This window comes from Maylandia zebra, linkage group LG7, assembly GCF_041146795.1.
Source record: "Maylandia zebra isolate NMK-2024a linkage group LG7, Mzebra_GT3a, whole genome shotgun sequence".
Lineage (NCBI taxonomy): Eukaryota > Metazoa > Chordata > Actinopteri > Cichliformes > Cichlidae > Maylandia > Maylandia zebra.
The window spans coordinates 53,446,365-53,461,317 of record NC_135173.1 but is presented as its reverse complement, the minus strand read 5'-3'; the positions used below and the strand labels follow the sequence as shown (position 1 = coordinate 53,461,317).

At 43.9% G+C, this 14,953-nt stretch overlaps 1 protein-coding gene across 10 annotated transcripts in view; it reads right to left on the bottom strand.

Moving 5' to 3' along the window:
• The window catches only part of LOC101473317 (disabled homolog 2-interacting protein), a 165,659-nt gene that overhangs the window by 48,123 nt on the left and 102,583 nt on the right, over positions 1 to 14,953 (bottom strand). Inside the window, exon 1 of one of the 10 annotated variants that reach the window (XM_004549836.4) lies at positions 12,410 to 12,888. The exons of 8 other annotated variants lie outside the window; for them this stretch is intronic. Coding sequence is in view for 1 of the 2 variants with exons in the window: in XM_004549835.3 (XP_004549892.1) it covers positions 4,273 to 4,295 (23 nt within the window). In the remaining variant the exon portion in view is untranslated. Of the gene's footprint in view, positions 1 to 4,272; positions 4,422 to 12,409; positions 12,889 to 14,953 lie in introns of those variants that run through there. One more of the 10 variants, XM_004549835.3, reaches the window with a different exon arrangement.

The following is a 14,953-nucleotide window of genomic DNA, read 5'->3' as shown; positions in this document are numbered from 1 at the left end:
TTTACCTTCTGGGTTAAAAGTCGGTTGCCTATTCCTCCTAACAAAAAAACAAACTGGTTCGTGCCCCAAGGCCACTGATGTAGTGCTCTTTTGCTGTGAAACCAGTCAAAGACATTTGGGGTTAGAAACTGCAACACAATGCTTAAACCAGTTCTTTGTAACACTATACCTAAAGCAATGTCCAACACAGTGACTTTTCATCACATTTGCGCCTGAAGCATTCTCCAGCTTCTGCAGCTGGCCTGGCTCATAGATGGTCCTCAAAGCAAAAAAAAAAAAAAAAAAAAAGATCCAGGCAGCCGGCAGCAACTACTCTGCAAGCACCTGGGCCCCTAACTCAAAGCATCAAAGAGGAGAGCATCACACTTAACAAACACATGCTGCACAAACACACGCACACACATAAACACACACAGAGTAATTGTTCTAGCTTGATTATGAAACACGTGCACTACATGAACAGGAAAGCAGACAAACAGACCATTATTCATGCATCAAGCCTCATACAATGAAGTGTCCATTATTCCCACTGCTTTGGCGCTGACTCAGTGGAAAGGACCAGTGGAACAAAAAAGTGTCTGTCACACTGGCTGCAGAAAACTCTGTCATGAGTCCGATCGCTCGTTTGATCCAGGCAGACGTGGGGAGTCTCTCTCAGAGCTCAGCCTGAATAATGAGGCAATACGGACTCAGGGAGTAATGTTGAGGAAAATAAATCTCACAACACTCACTGTCAGAATTCTTTTTTCTTTTCTTTTTTTGCATTCGTGTCCTCGTTTCACATTTTATTCAGCGACAGAACAGCATTTTGGGTAAAGACCATGAACATGTACGTTTTCCTGCATCAACCAGCCATCTGTCGACTGTCATCGGAACAGTTGGGTGATGGGTAGCAAGAGAATATACACAAAACAAAAAAAGAAAAAAAAATCTGGCCCATAGTAAGAGCAGGAAAGAATAGCAGTCAAAGAAAAGGAGACAAAAGGGATCTTGTCAGATGCTGCTGGTGCAGAACAGTGGATGTGTGAGCTGCACCGCTGACATGTGGCTACAGGCCTCGGAGACCAAACAGCAATCAGGCCAGCCGGCGGATCCAGTCAACAGAGCAACAGAGCAAACCTCATCCAGAGCTGAAGCCTGACACACGGTGAAAAACCGATCTCTTGAGATGAAGACGAGGTTGCCGATGAAATGAATTTGTGATGTGGCGCTGAAAGAGACGGTCCACTTACAATTGGCTTTGCGGGAGGACATTTGCACATAATATCTGAGCTTCAACTCTTAATTAAAAGCTCATCCATCTGTGACGTGGTTGAGTTCCCCGAGTGGCTAAATGGCGTGGCTGCGAGAGTCGCGACGTTGACAGCGAAAGCCATAAAAAACATTCATGCACATGTAAACGGGGGTAACACAGACGTCAGTCCAAAACTAGCATGTTAGCACTTCGTGGTACCTATTCTTGATGGCGGTTTTGACACTTTAGGCTTCTGCGCTGCCAGTGGTCTTAATAGCACACAAGACAAATGAGAAATCACACTGGGAAGTGGGAATACTGACCCAGGGAATAAAAGAACGAGCACTGGCATCAACGTTTTTTGCGAGGAATAATAAGAACCAGTTAGAGCTGTACGTGGACCACACATTGGCTTAGAGTATAGTAGAGAAGAAATAGCGCCACACAAGAGGGACTTTCATATACATAGAGGAAGGAAGCTTTTAAAGGAGCGAATGAGACACAGAAAGACATGCACACCCCTTTCCACACAAAAGGGACAAATACACACAGGAAAGGAGGGACCTAACTCTAGTATTCAGTATCTCCTAAATGATCAGCTCCTTGAGCCCACCCCCACCCCCCCTCCCCCCTTTTAGGCATCTGTAGGGATGTCTGACTCAGAGTGCTGGCAGACACATTACAATGTGGAAAGCATTGGCTGGTAGCTGAGATCAGGTGGTTGAGGAGCAACTGTTGGAGAGAGCTAAGGCAGCCGCTGAGCCTGTCTTGTAACACTCGTGCGCGCGCGCGCACACACACACACACACACACACACACACACACACACACACACACACACACAGCTTGATTACAGTGAGTGGGACTGGACTGGGAGGTAATTCAGTGTAACATCTGCCAGGACACTCGCAGCAGGAGGCCAATGAGGACTGCTGAAGCGCTGAATTGGTGTGGGGGCCGAGCTTTTGGCTTGGAGCTGGTGCGCTGAGTGAAAGAGAACAGGACAGCTGGCTGCAAAGACAATGGCTGCATACAGAATGACTGAATGATGATCTGCGAGGACTGTTTGGTTGTCATTGGCGGTGATGTCATAGCATGTGGTAAATCCCTCTTACACGTTTCATTTTTCTAACCCAGGTCAGTAAAGGGTCAGAAAAAGGGTCTATCAAAACATATTGTACAGTTTCTTCAGGACGGGGAAACCGACTGTGGATCCATAGCTGTACTCATAATTACATCAGGCGTGAGGCAATCAAGCCAAGAGATTTTATAGTAAGGTCAAAGGTTATACTTATTGGTGACTCTTTAAATCAAAGCTAAAGGGCAAGGGTCACAGTATTGACCACCAATGAATTATGAGCACCGCATCAATGCACTTCATGTGATGAAAAGAAGGGGAAAAAATATCCTAATGATTTATTATGATCAATAAGGTGTTATCAGTGTCTTATTTTTCCCCATACAATATGAATCATAGAAAGAAAATCCTGAACAACAGGACGAGCCCCTGTGAGCAAGAACTTGGCGACAGTGGAAAGGAAAAACCCCTTTTTAACAGGAAGAAACCTTCAGCAAAACCAGGCTCAGGGAGGGGCAGCCATGTGGTGTGAGCGGTTGGAAGTGATGGAAAGGAGACAAGACCAAGGTCACGCTGAGAGATCCGGTCTCTGGATCCAAACTGGGAGGCGGTTCCACAGAAGAGGCGCCTCAAAGCTGAAACCCTGCCTCCCATTCTACTTTTAAATAGCCTAGGAACCACAAGTAAGCCTGCAGTCTGAGAAAGAAGTGCCCTGTTGGCACTATAAGGTATTTAAGTTGGGGCTTGATTATTAAAGAGCGTGTATGTGAGAAGAAGGTTTTAAATTGGATTGTGAATCCAGCAGGGGTTAAATTCAGTCCACAACTGAATGTCAGTTAAATCAATAAAAAGCACCTTGAGGCAACTGTTACACGCGCTATACAAATACAACTGGATTGTTTTAAAGTTTATCATCAGACAGACAAACACACTTTCCATTAAACATCACCCATTTTTTTTTGTTCATTAGCCATTATTGATTTTTTTTATTTAATCTTATCACCTGGGGAAGTTCAACATATAGGCTCTAACAACAAACCTCCACAGTGACATTAATAGACTATTAGGATCAGGACTGTCACATACTAGCGGGTATGACTCAGGCTGAGAATACCTAAGGTATGCCAAGGTCACGGAAACAGTGTGAGCATCTGTGCTCATGTGCTGGATTCACGTGTGAGCATTTTACGCTGAGAAAGAAACACAAATTAGTAAGAAGCAACAAAGCTTCTCTCTTGAACTCTTGCATAACTGCTAAGTGCTCAGGGAACATGGATTAAAAAAACAAACCAAAAAAAAAACAAAACATGCAAATGAGCAGAGGAGATGAGGAAGTGTGTTTTTCACTTCTTGACCTGAATATGCAAACACCCCAGTGGCTTTTGGACAACGAAGCAGGCGAACACCGGAGTTTACGAGGAGAAAAGGGCAGAGACTTTTCTTCCCACACAATACGGCAAAACTGAGATGGGAAAACAACAAGTAGCTTACGATCGCTGCATATAGCATCCCCCCCCCCCCCTTCATAGCTGCATTTTTATTCATATCAGAGTTAGATAGTTATTTTCACACATAATTGGCTCTAAACTTCAGAGCGTGCTGTCAATACAGAGATCTTATTTGCAATCTAAAGCCAAGATTTGCCTCTGGCATTGAATAGTTTTCATCTCCAAGTCTAAACCTGTCTTTCTTTTTTTCCTCTAGCCACCTTCCTGTCCGACTGTTCAGATGTATTGCACTTTTACTCCTTCTTTTTCCTTTTACAAATCATTTCATAAGGAAAACACTTTGTCATTTATGTACTAAAGACTAGTTGAACGGAAGCCACACTGTACAGTGAACCCTTGAGACGGATGCAACAACAGAGGTCTCCAGAAACCACAGAGTGCAGCTGTGCTGTAGCTATCCACAGCAGCAGTCGTTCCCCTGAACACAGCATTAAAACAAAAGTGACACTTACGATTTACTAAATAGGTGAAACATTCTCCAGCAGGACCTCTCGGAGCCGGATTCCCCCAAACGCACAACTCTACGTTGGATTGCATTCCTCGCTAGTGAACTGTCCCTGCGTTTTCCTTGACTATTTTTGAGTCTCTGGGAACGTGGCTGGAGACTCTGCCCTCTGAGTTACACCACACCGCTCCCTAAGGATGTCTGCTGCTACTAACACACACCCATCTCCACATCCCATTTAAAAAGACAGCGCTGTTATTTAGGACAGGCCTGCCCACACTGCACTTTGAAATTACACTGGCATAAAATAAAGCACAAGTAACAGCATGAAAAGTTCAAGGGGCTTTGATATAATGCTTTGAGGTCACTTTAACTTATCCAGGATTGTGTATTCATATATGGGTGCTGCCTTTAACCACCAAGTTAAACCAACAAGTCATTTAGTTCCAACTTTTAAAAAAAGAAGTTAATCTAGCTGTACTCGTTCTCTGGGACACACACACTTTCAAAGTCATCAGATCAGTCTCCTCTGCTTTTTCTCACACTGACATAGGCCTTGTACTGGCAGCCAGGAAGTCAACCCCCACCCCAGCTCCACCACCACCCACCCCCCTCTCTCGTTCCCTGTAGCAGGAAACAATGGCTCAGCCTTCAGTACCATGTTCTGTGGGAAAATCCTGGTTCCTTGGCTAGCGAGTAGGACTCAAGGAAAAAGGAGAAGAAAAAAAAAAGAATGAGAGAAGAAGGTCCACACACAAAAAAGAACAGAGCGAGACAAGAAGAAGAAAATGAGGCCAACCAAGTTTAGGAAATGGACACGCTGCCAGATGTGTCGCTTGTTTTTTGCTTCCACTCCCCCTCCCATTTTCCACATAGTTGGTGACCTGGTGACGGAAGACATGGCTGCTGAGACAGGCTGTCAAAAACACCTCAATTCAAACTGATGCCCGAGTTACAAAACAGAACAAGAAAACCCAGAAATGTCTGTCATTTCTACCAAAACAATAATTTGAAAACTTTGGCATACACTAGTTTAAATGAGTTAGAATGATTCTGAATGACTGGGGAATATTATACCTCAATCATTCCAAGAGTCAAGCGAGGACGACATAGGAGCTGGTAGCAATCACCTACTGTATGGCTCAATTCGCTGTGAACTGAACAGCAGAAAGCCCATTCTAGCTGCACCGATTGCTCAGCTTTCAAACAGTTTAAACAACATTTGAAAGGTGAAACTGGCCTAGGTTGAACGTACTTGTCCCCCCCTTCATTTAATGATTTGGAGTTGTTTGCTCTTATCTAGAGTAAACACACTTGCATGCCTTGGTGTTTTGGAGAGCAGCCGGGTAAAGGTTAACTTACAAAGCCGGGGCAAAGCTGGGAGACTAAACACTCGGGGGATTTCCTCATTCCTCTGGTCTAGGCCGCGATAATATCATACCTTATTGGTTTGTTTGGAGATATAAATAAATAATAAAATGTGGGACAAGGAAAAGGAAGTTGTACCCATTGAAGCTCATTTGTAATCACAGTAGCACGAGAAGGACGGATCCGGAAAATTCTAATGAATCTTCATTATTCATTGGAGGGGAAAACATTCTGAACAATGATCCTCTGTATTCGGTGAGTCATCTGACTGCACAGGTTTTTGGGTTTTTTTAGCATTCTGAATATTTATAATTGAATTACGATGTACAGAGAAGGCGTATTTGCATCTGTCTGTCCGATGCCGTTTTGCAACGAAAAATCCACGTAGACTCGTGCCAGCGAGCATGTTGGCGGATATGTGCAAGGTCAGGAGCTGACTGCAGCGACCAACAATGCAAAGGGATGAGATCACAAGTGAAGGCAGGGCTGTGTTGGCTAGCTGCCTGCTTTGCAGGTATTCCCTGAGAAGCCTCGCCTCTTTGGTGCTTTTCTTCCCCCACTAACCACTGACCTGCTTAGAGGAGGAACACCTGCATGCACAGAGGTAAATACAGAGGGGGAGAGAGAAGAAGGAGAAGAAGAAGAGTAAAAATAGTCTGTGGATACAGTACATTCCAGGCAAGCTTCCACAAGTCTGCATGGTGGAGAGACAGAGGTGGATGGAGAAATCTGGAGACATCTTGAAAGATAGGGAGCAGGAAAGATGAGTGCAGATGAAAAGAAAAAGATGGATGGACTAACAAGATAGGAGGCCAAGGAGAGGTGCAGAACACAGTGTAATTCATTGTTATAGAGATAAAGTAGCTCATACTTTCTGGTGGAAGCTTAGTTGAAAGAGTCATTGATGTTTTACTTCAATATTTTAATATGTGGGACTGAAATGGGACTAGAAAGACAGCATATTTCTCCCATATTGGCTTCTCTATACTGGCTCCCAGTCAAATCCAGAATCAAATTTAAAACCCGTCTCCTCACATGCAAGCTCTTAAAGACTTCATAATGCTACATCACTCCAATAGAGCACATCACTCTGAGACTGCAGGCTTACTTGTGGTTTCTAGAGTATTTAAAAGTAGAATGGGAGGCAGAGCTTCAGCTTTCAGATCCCTCGTCTGTGGAATCAGCTCCCAGTTTGGATTAGAGAGGCAGACACCCTGTCTATTTGTAAGAAATAAATTAAAAGCTTTCCTTTCACACATTCATTACTTCTACAATAGTCCTAGGTTGCTCTGGGCTTCCCATGATGCACTGAGTCTTTCTTCTCCACCTCTTTTCACTTTCTGTGTTCAGACACACTCTGCAATTAATCATTAGTTATTATTAATCTCTGGCTCTCTTTGACAGTGTGTCTTTTTTCCTCTCTCTTTCCTCTTACCCCCATTTCCTCACAGCAGACAGCTGCCCCTCCCTTAGCCTTGTTCTGTTCCCCCCCTGTTAAAAATGTTTTTTTTCCTTCCCAATATCGCCAAGTGCTTGCTCATACAGCAGGGGGGCCCTCTAACAGTTGGGGTTTTCTCTGTACTGTTGTAGGGTCTTTACCTTACAACAAAAATAAAATTACATTGCAAACTGGATTATTTGCCTTCAAATGCTCAGATTTGCATGTCTTGTTTTGATATGTCTGTGTATTTTTAAAAGTGGGAGGAAAAAAGATTAGCTGTGCTGCAGGCCTAATGGAGATCACGACAACTAAATACCAATATTAGATTTAGATAAATTGGATTTAGAAGATTTTTGCATCATGTCATAAAGAACCTTGACAAATCAATTAGTCAAATAAAAGACTGCATTGTCTTGCCCCCCCCCCCCCGAGTCTTAAATTCAAGTAATTTCCTGAAAGAATAAAACTGCAGGTCCCTCCCACCATCACCACCACACACCCCAACCAAATATCAGACAGTATTTTCAGACACACAGTACTAAAACTGTTAGTATGTACAGACACAGGGCATAATAACACTAATAACTGCTGACTAATAACACCAATGGCTGCGTGAAGTCATGCACATACTGTATTTCCCTTTGGCTTCACAACATACACTAGCAAGATAAATGACTTGCACTGGATCTTTTCGCTGAATTTGTTGATAGTAAATGATACACAGAATATTAGTCTTATCTAAACACTAAACCCTATCTGGAGGTTTTATCTGCATCATCCACTCCCTATTCTAGAGTCAACAACAGTTAATAAGCGCACCACATACCCTGTGTGTGTTTCGGGAGTGCGTGTAAATCCCTCGTCACTGTGATGTCAATGTCCAAATGTAGTCAGAGGGGAACAAAAATCAATGTGTTTTCGTCAGTTTTGGCTAAAGCGCTGTTAAGACATGAAGGTAATTCAAAGACAGTGTCTCGCTCTCCTGCAGACATAGGCACAGGAAGAGAAAGGAAAAGGTACAAGGTGGTATTACAATTCCCAGCCTTGGCTTCTTTATTCATTTCCCCGTGTACAGCTTGCCTTCCATTTCATTTCTGCAAAGCAGCTTACTGCTGAGAAACAGACGCACAAACAGAACCGAGACGCAGCATTAACATCAGCGGCAGTGTGTTTGTTTTGGTAGAAGAAATACATAAAGACATAGATTTAAAAAAAAAAAAAAAGCATGAGAGCAGACGCACAGAAAGAGACCTGTAGGTCTGATGCTTGAGAGCTCTCCTCTCCCGTTGTTCCTATTGACTTTGCACTGTGGCCTTCGGGGCACGAGAGCGCATGAGTGATTGAATTATTGACAATGCGCAACATTGCCTCATCACGAGCATATGTTCCTCTTTCATCTCCTCCCAGGCAAAGTCGAGGAGATGCAGAATAATGTTGCCAAACGCCTTTCATTCACCCCAGTCTGCCATCTTTCATTCACAGCGGTGAGCACTGACGGGAGCAATACACCAGCCTCCCATTTGCTGATGTGCACCAGGAGTGACAACGCACTTAACTCACTGAACGAACAAGCCGTCTGAAATGGGACAGTTTTGTTGGGGTTTTTTGCAAGGCCACATCGTCTCTCTTATTTTTAAGCCCCAGATCCTTTTCAGATTAATCACTTTGACTAAAACAAGGCTAAATGCTATGTACTTTATATTTAAAAAAAATGGATGCACTTTAAGCATGTTACGCTGTTTAGATGCCAGTTCTAGACACTTTAGGAAAGCTGTACTCATAACAGTTGTTATGACCACCTGTCTAATACTGTGTTGGTTCCCCTTTTGCTGCCAAAACAGCGCTGACCCATCGATACATGGACTCCACTAGACCCCTGAAGGTGTGCTGTGGTATCTGGCACCAAGATGTTAGCAACAGATCCAACTCCTGTAAGTCGAGGATGGGCCACCATGGATCTTTGGCCAAGTCAACACCTCAAACTCATTCCTGGTCTGCAGCAGTGCTTCGGTAAATGGTACGTGTCAAACTAGCATCAATATAGATGGCAAGTTTTCCCAGCAGAACATTGCCCAAAGCATCACAGCTCCTCCTTGGGTTTTCCTTCTTCCCATATTGGATCCGGATACTAGGCGTTTCCCCAGGTAAGTGATGCACTTGCACCTGGTCATCCCCATGTGATGTAAAAGAAATCATGAAAATGTCATCAGACCAGGCCACCTTCTTCAATTGCTTTGTGGTTCAGTGCTGTAAGGATTATTCTAATTTTATTGTGTTTTGGACATTTTCTGTGCGTTATTCTAGTTTCACTATTGCCAAAATCACACTGGGTCATGATGTCATCAGTGAGCGCGAGTGAGTAGTAGAAACTCACGTGTGAGAAGAGAGAATGTATGTTAACTATGGCGTGCTACGCTTCAGTGTAAGCTCCACAACTGAACTGAAGCTATTAAAATGGACAAAAGGACGATGGAGTCGTGTCTCAACGTGGACAGAGGTCGGCATGGGCACCCTGACTGGTGTGCGACGAAGCAGCCTCATACACAACAAACTGTACTCTGTATTCTGACACCTTTCTATAAGAACCAGAATGAACCTTTTCAGCAATCTGAGCTACAGTAGCTCGTCTCTTGTATCGGGCTGCACAGACAAGCCTTCGCTACCCACGTGCATCAGTGAGCCTAAGCCACCCATGACCCTGTTAGTGGTTCACCACTGTTCCTTCCCCACACGAGCTTCAGTGGAGATGTTCTGACCCCGTCATCTACAGTAGCCATCACAATTTGGACCTCGTCAGACTTGCTCAAATCCTTATGCTCGCCCCTTTTTTTCCTGCTTCTAACACATCAACTCTGAGCGCAAAATGTTTACAGGTTCCCTAAAATATCCCACCCAGTAACAGTTTCCATGATGAAAAGATGATCAGTGTTATTCACTTCACCTGTCAAGAGTCACTATGTTATGTCTGATCGGTGTATACTAAAATCCCAAACAGCTTTGTTGATATACATTTTTGAAATGCTCTTTAATAACCAAACTTTTCAAATTTCAGAAAAAGATAAAAAGAACTCAAATCTGGAGATTTGAGGCTTTGTGGAAAGTAATGTTACACACTGAAACACTAAGATTACTATTTACATTTATGGACAGTGTGAACAAACACCTGCCCCTACCATGTCGGTGACCAAATGCGTTTCCCTCCCCCATTTCTAAACCAGCGGTGGTCCAAACCTCTTGACCCCGCTCCCATTCGAGCAGTAGCCCCAGGTTGTAGCGCTATATTCCTGCCCGCCCCCGCACCATACATGTGTCTGATCGAATGCTCTGCTCCACTTCATCAGCTCTTAGTGAATCAATGGACATCACAAAGACAATCTGCACTATGATAGAGTGCTTACACAGCGACAGAGCGCTTTGAAAACTATATAAAGAGACAGGAAGCAAAAATGGAAAGATACTGAAACTGGAAAGACGTTTCAATCACAGACATTTTATACATGTATCATAATTGAGGGGGTAGTAACTGCTGCATCTGGATGTTAGCAGTTACTCCCCCTTGAATTATTTTGATCCTATTTTTATTCAGTCCAGGAGAAAATTTTAAGAGCAACAGTCTGGCAGGTGAATGAACATTGCATAAGAGGTTTAGTCACCCAGAATTAACTAGTGTGCAAAATACCGGGGCATAAACAATTGCTCAGTGTCTCTCCTTCTATGTTTTGTCATTTCAGTCATTCTATTTTCTTCCTCCGTTTTCCCTCTATTGTATTTCCCCCCTAATTATCAGCATGTCATATTTGTCAATCGCTTCCTTTTTGCTCTAATTAAACATTTAAAGCTGTAAAAATAAAATCTGATTTTCTCACACTTCCATCCCTCATACGACTCCGAACTTGCGTCTGAAGGCAGTAAGCGAACGGGCAATCATATGCGCAGAAACATTTGCACATGAATGGAAGCAGATACAGCACCTCAGGCTAGGAGGGAAAAAAACATTTAAAAGGAGGATCCTACTGTTACTGCATACAAACATTGACTGTCCCGCACAATATGTAGAAGTCAAGCTCGGCTTTGTTCCGGAGCGCTCGAGAGCAGGCGACAATCAACAAGAGCCACCAGCTGAGCTCTCACGCTGAAGCGTATCTGCACACCACAGTAAACAAGCAAACTAATCATCGGCCATCAATTTGCGTGTTTTCTAAACCGGGTGGGTGGCTTTCTCCTAAGGAGCAATCTCCTCGGAGGAGAATAAATGATGAGCTGCTTCCTGCTCCCTACCAGAAGCTCTTTAACGTAGCTCTTCTTGTATAATGTGGCAGGGAAGTTTGGGTGTGTGGAACAATTACAGACGGCTTGAGGATTTTATCTGTTGTCATGATACACTTATAGAATGACACGCTCGGCAAACTGGATTAAACCATATTTTGATTCAAAGCTATGTTTGGTGCATCAACTGGATTACGCATTTATGGAAGAATCAAACATATCATCCTAACTGTAAACAAATCTGAGATAGCAAGCACAATAACTTGTAGTGCCTGAATCACATTTTATGACATGTTATCAAGCCTTAGATGAAGTGATTGCCAACCACTTGCACGGCCATTGCAATGTTGCAACAACACAGGGGAAAAAAAAGAAGCTTTTGCTCTGTGGAATTCGCAGACTCTCCTGTCACACACCTCTCCGACTGCTAATTGCCTCCAGCATGGGACTTGGACTGAGAGCTGCCGGCCAAAACTGGCAGGCTGACCTCACATCGTGGCCCAGTCATCTGATTCGCGTTAGCTGGCTGCCCTCTGTCACACAGGCCGGCTTTGTGTGATGGTACCACAATTAGGATGTGGAAAGCACTCCCAAACAACTGCCACAAAAAAACAAAGCAAAAAAAGAACATCTTCTCATGATCATGTCTGGGGTTCGACATGATCTCACGCATAACAAATGCACTACTTTGAATTGGGAGTTAAAATCCAATTACATAATAATGACTGAGTCCTGAAAGTGCGCAGGGTGCATGTGTGTGTGGCTGTCTGTCTGTGTGTGTGATCATAAGCACCCTCTCTTGCATTATCACCGCTACAGGAAAGGAAAGAAGTAAGAGAACAGCACAGCTGGAGAACCGAGAGGCAGAAGAGCATAAACAGTCTTTAATGAAGCATCTCCATCTAAAAGACCAGAGTCCACCACTTTTCCTTATTCGCCGCCGCACATTCACACCAAGCAAAATAATCTCACAGTTCGTAAACCGACGTGCAAAAAGGGTGGCGAGTGACATGTTTCAAATAAAAGGAGAGAGAGAAAGAGAAAGAAAGAAAAGCAGGATAACACTCACCCGGCATTGTTAGAATCTCACAGAGCAATCGAAGGCAGGCATTGAGAGAGAGAAACCGAGGTTGAGTCAGAACAAGAGAGGAGAAAAAAAAAAGGAGAGAGAGAGAGGCAGAGATAGATGAGGGAAAAGGCGATTTCAGAGCTCCATTTTTTTCTCCCCCCCCCCGATGCGGACCGTCGCCTGCCTCTCCTCTTCCTTACTTGTGGGTTTTCTTCTTCCCTCCTTCTCTCCCCTGACTACATCTCGCTTTCCTCTCGCTGCTGCTTTAAGGCGAGGGGTGGGGAATGAGCGCTACAATGGTCTCTCTCTCTCCTCCTGCCTTTCTCCCACCCTCTCTCCCTCCTCACCCTGCACAGAGCATGTCCTACTTCCTGTGTTGTCTCTGAAATGGGACGCACTCCCTCTTCCTTTTCTGTTTATTTCTTTCACTCCGCATGAACGAATTTAAAGGCGCCCTGACACTTGACTCGGATTTCGGAGTGATGAAGATTTCTCCCCCCTCTCCTCTTCTGCCTGTCCCTCCCCCCTCTCAGCAACTCCCGCTTAACCCCCTCTCTCCTCTGTCAGTGATTGACTGCGCCTCCCGTCTCTGTCTCCTTGCACAGGGAGGAGCCTGCGTGCGATGTGTGAGTGCCTGTATGCGTGGGTGTGGATCACATGTGTGTGTAGTTCAGCCTAGCTTTGCCCTACCCCCTGTGTGGCTCCAGGGGGAGTTTGTATGTGTGCTCTTTGTCCTGTCAACTCTTGTGCGAGGTGTGCCCCTTTCTCTTTAAGCCACTGCTGTTGACCCCCCCACCCGGTGTTGCTGGGACTGAGAGGAGTGAGAAATGTGTGTGGTGCCAACCAGCTCCAGAGTGCCTACAGTGAACTCAGATCAGCTGGAAGACCTAGACTCAGTACTGGAACTCAGACAGATAAACACTGTACATATGTGGCTGAAGCTCAGCTTTGGCAAAGTGACTTGACTGATGGGGGCCAGCCAAAGGGTTGGTAGTAGTGAGGTTGGAAAGTGGGCAGGATGGTTTTGCCATGCTCAATTTAAGCCTGGAATGGTAAGACTGCAAGATGAGAGGAGGTGTGTGTGGGGGGGTTTGCTATTTCTAGAGCTTACACTTTGGCAGAGCTGGCACGAGGGAATAAAGGGCTGGACGGGCGTACTGATAAGGAAGGGCAGCTGTGGAGAGCTGGTTCAGAAAGAGCAACGGCCACTAATCTGCACTCCCCGCACGTCTGCAATGATGTCATCAAATATGACATCACCCTTACCCCTTATACTCCCAGACACATGAGACATACACTTACACACACACACACACACACACACACACACACACACACACACACACGCATTTATAAAGCATATTACTGCACAATAGGGTGTGAAGTAAGATACAGTTCCAGCTCCACACCCTTTCTAAACAAAAGCACTGGAGGCACACTGTTGGCTTTAAAATCACTCAGTATCTCAGCACCCCATGACCGCTTTCAAGACACGAGCTAACAAGATCTTTCAACTTACAAGATAAAAACAATTCAAATGAAACTCCAAGTTAGTTTAAATCTGCAAATGTTGGGACTTTCCTATGGCAGAGATTCTGTCTACTTTTCTGAATAAGTGCATACATGGTAAATACACTTGGTAAAAAAAAATTAAAAAATACCGTAGATAAACAAAAACAACGACAACGGGTTCTTCGCCACACTTAAATTTAAACAGTTGTAATTAAAATTAAATTATAATTTAGCGTAGCCAGCTGTTGTTTGTGGATTAATTGCTCTTTCTTACAGTGAGAGCAATCTAATCCAGCGATGCTGCAGGAGGGGGGTCATGATGAAACTGCATGCATAGCAGTTAACTGGTGCTGTGCTGCAAATTTTGGTATCCTTTGGATACCAACGAAATACATGGCCATTACTGCCGATACTAAAACCGATACTGATGGTTTTAAGCTGTAAAGACAGCGCATGTAAGGGAGAGCGATCACGATTCATGAGATGAATCATCATTAAGTTCCACATTTTACTGACCACTAAATCACTGTGATTTTTACACCTTTTTGCGTATTCTGAAACTTTGTTGGTGAACTGGAACGTAAACCTGCCTCTGTCTCTAAAGCACTTAAGGTCAACTTCTGTTGTTTTAATGTGCTGTAGGCTATAAATAAAACAAACATGGCGGTCAACCCAAAAAGGTTCAGACATTTTTCATAGTGCATATTTGTGGTATACGTTTTCATTTCCAAAGGAGAATTGAACACAATTCAGTGGGCTACATACTGAACCGAGAGGACTGAAACAATATTGATCGCTCATCACATTAATATCGATTCAATAACAATACTACCTTTGGTATTGATGCTATTAAAATCTTTGGATCAATTCATACAGCTCTACAGAAAACATGCTTTCATGCATTGTCTTATGCAGAAACATTTTTATGCATTCCCACTTCCTCCAAAAAGAAGCTGATCGGTGATAATTATTCATCAAATTCCTGCTGATTTAAACTATGTAAAAATGTTTTATATAACTGTGGCAGAGTAA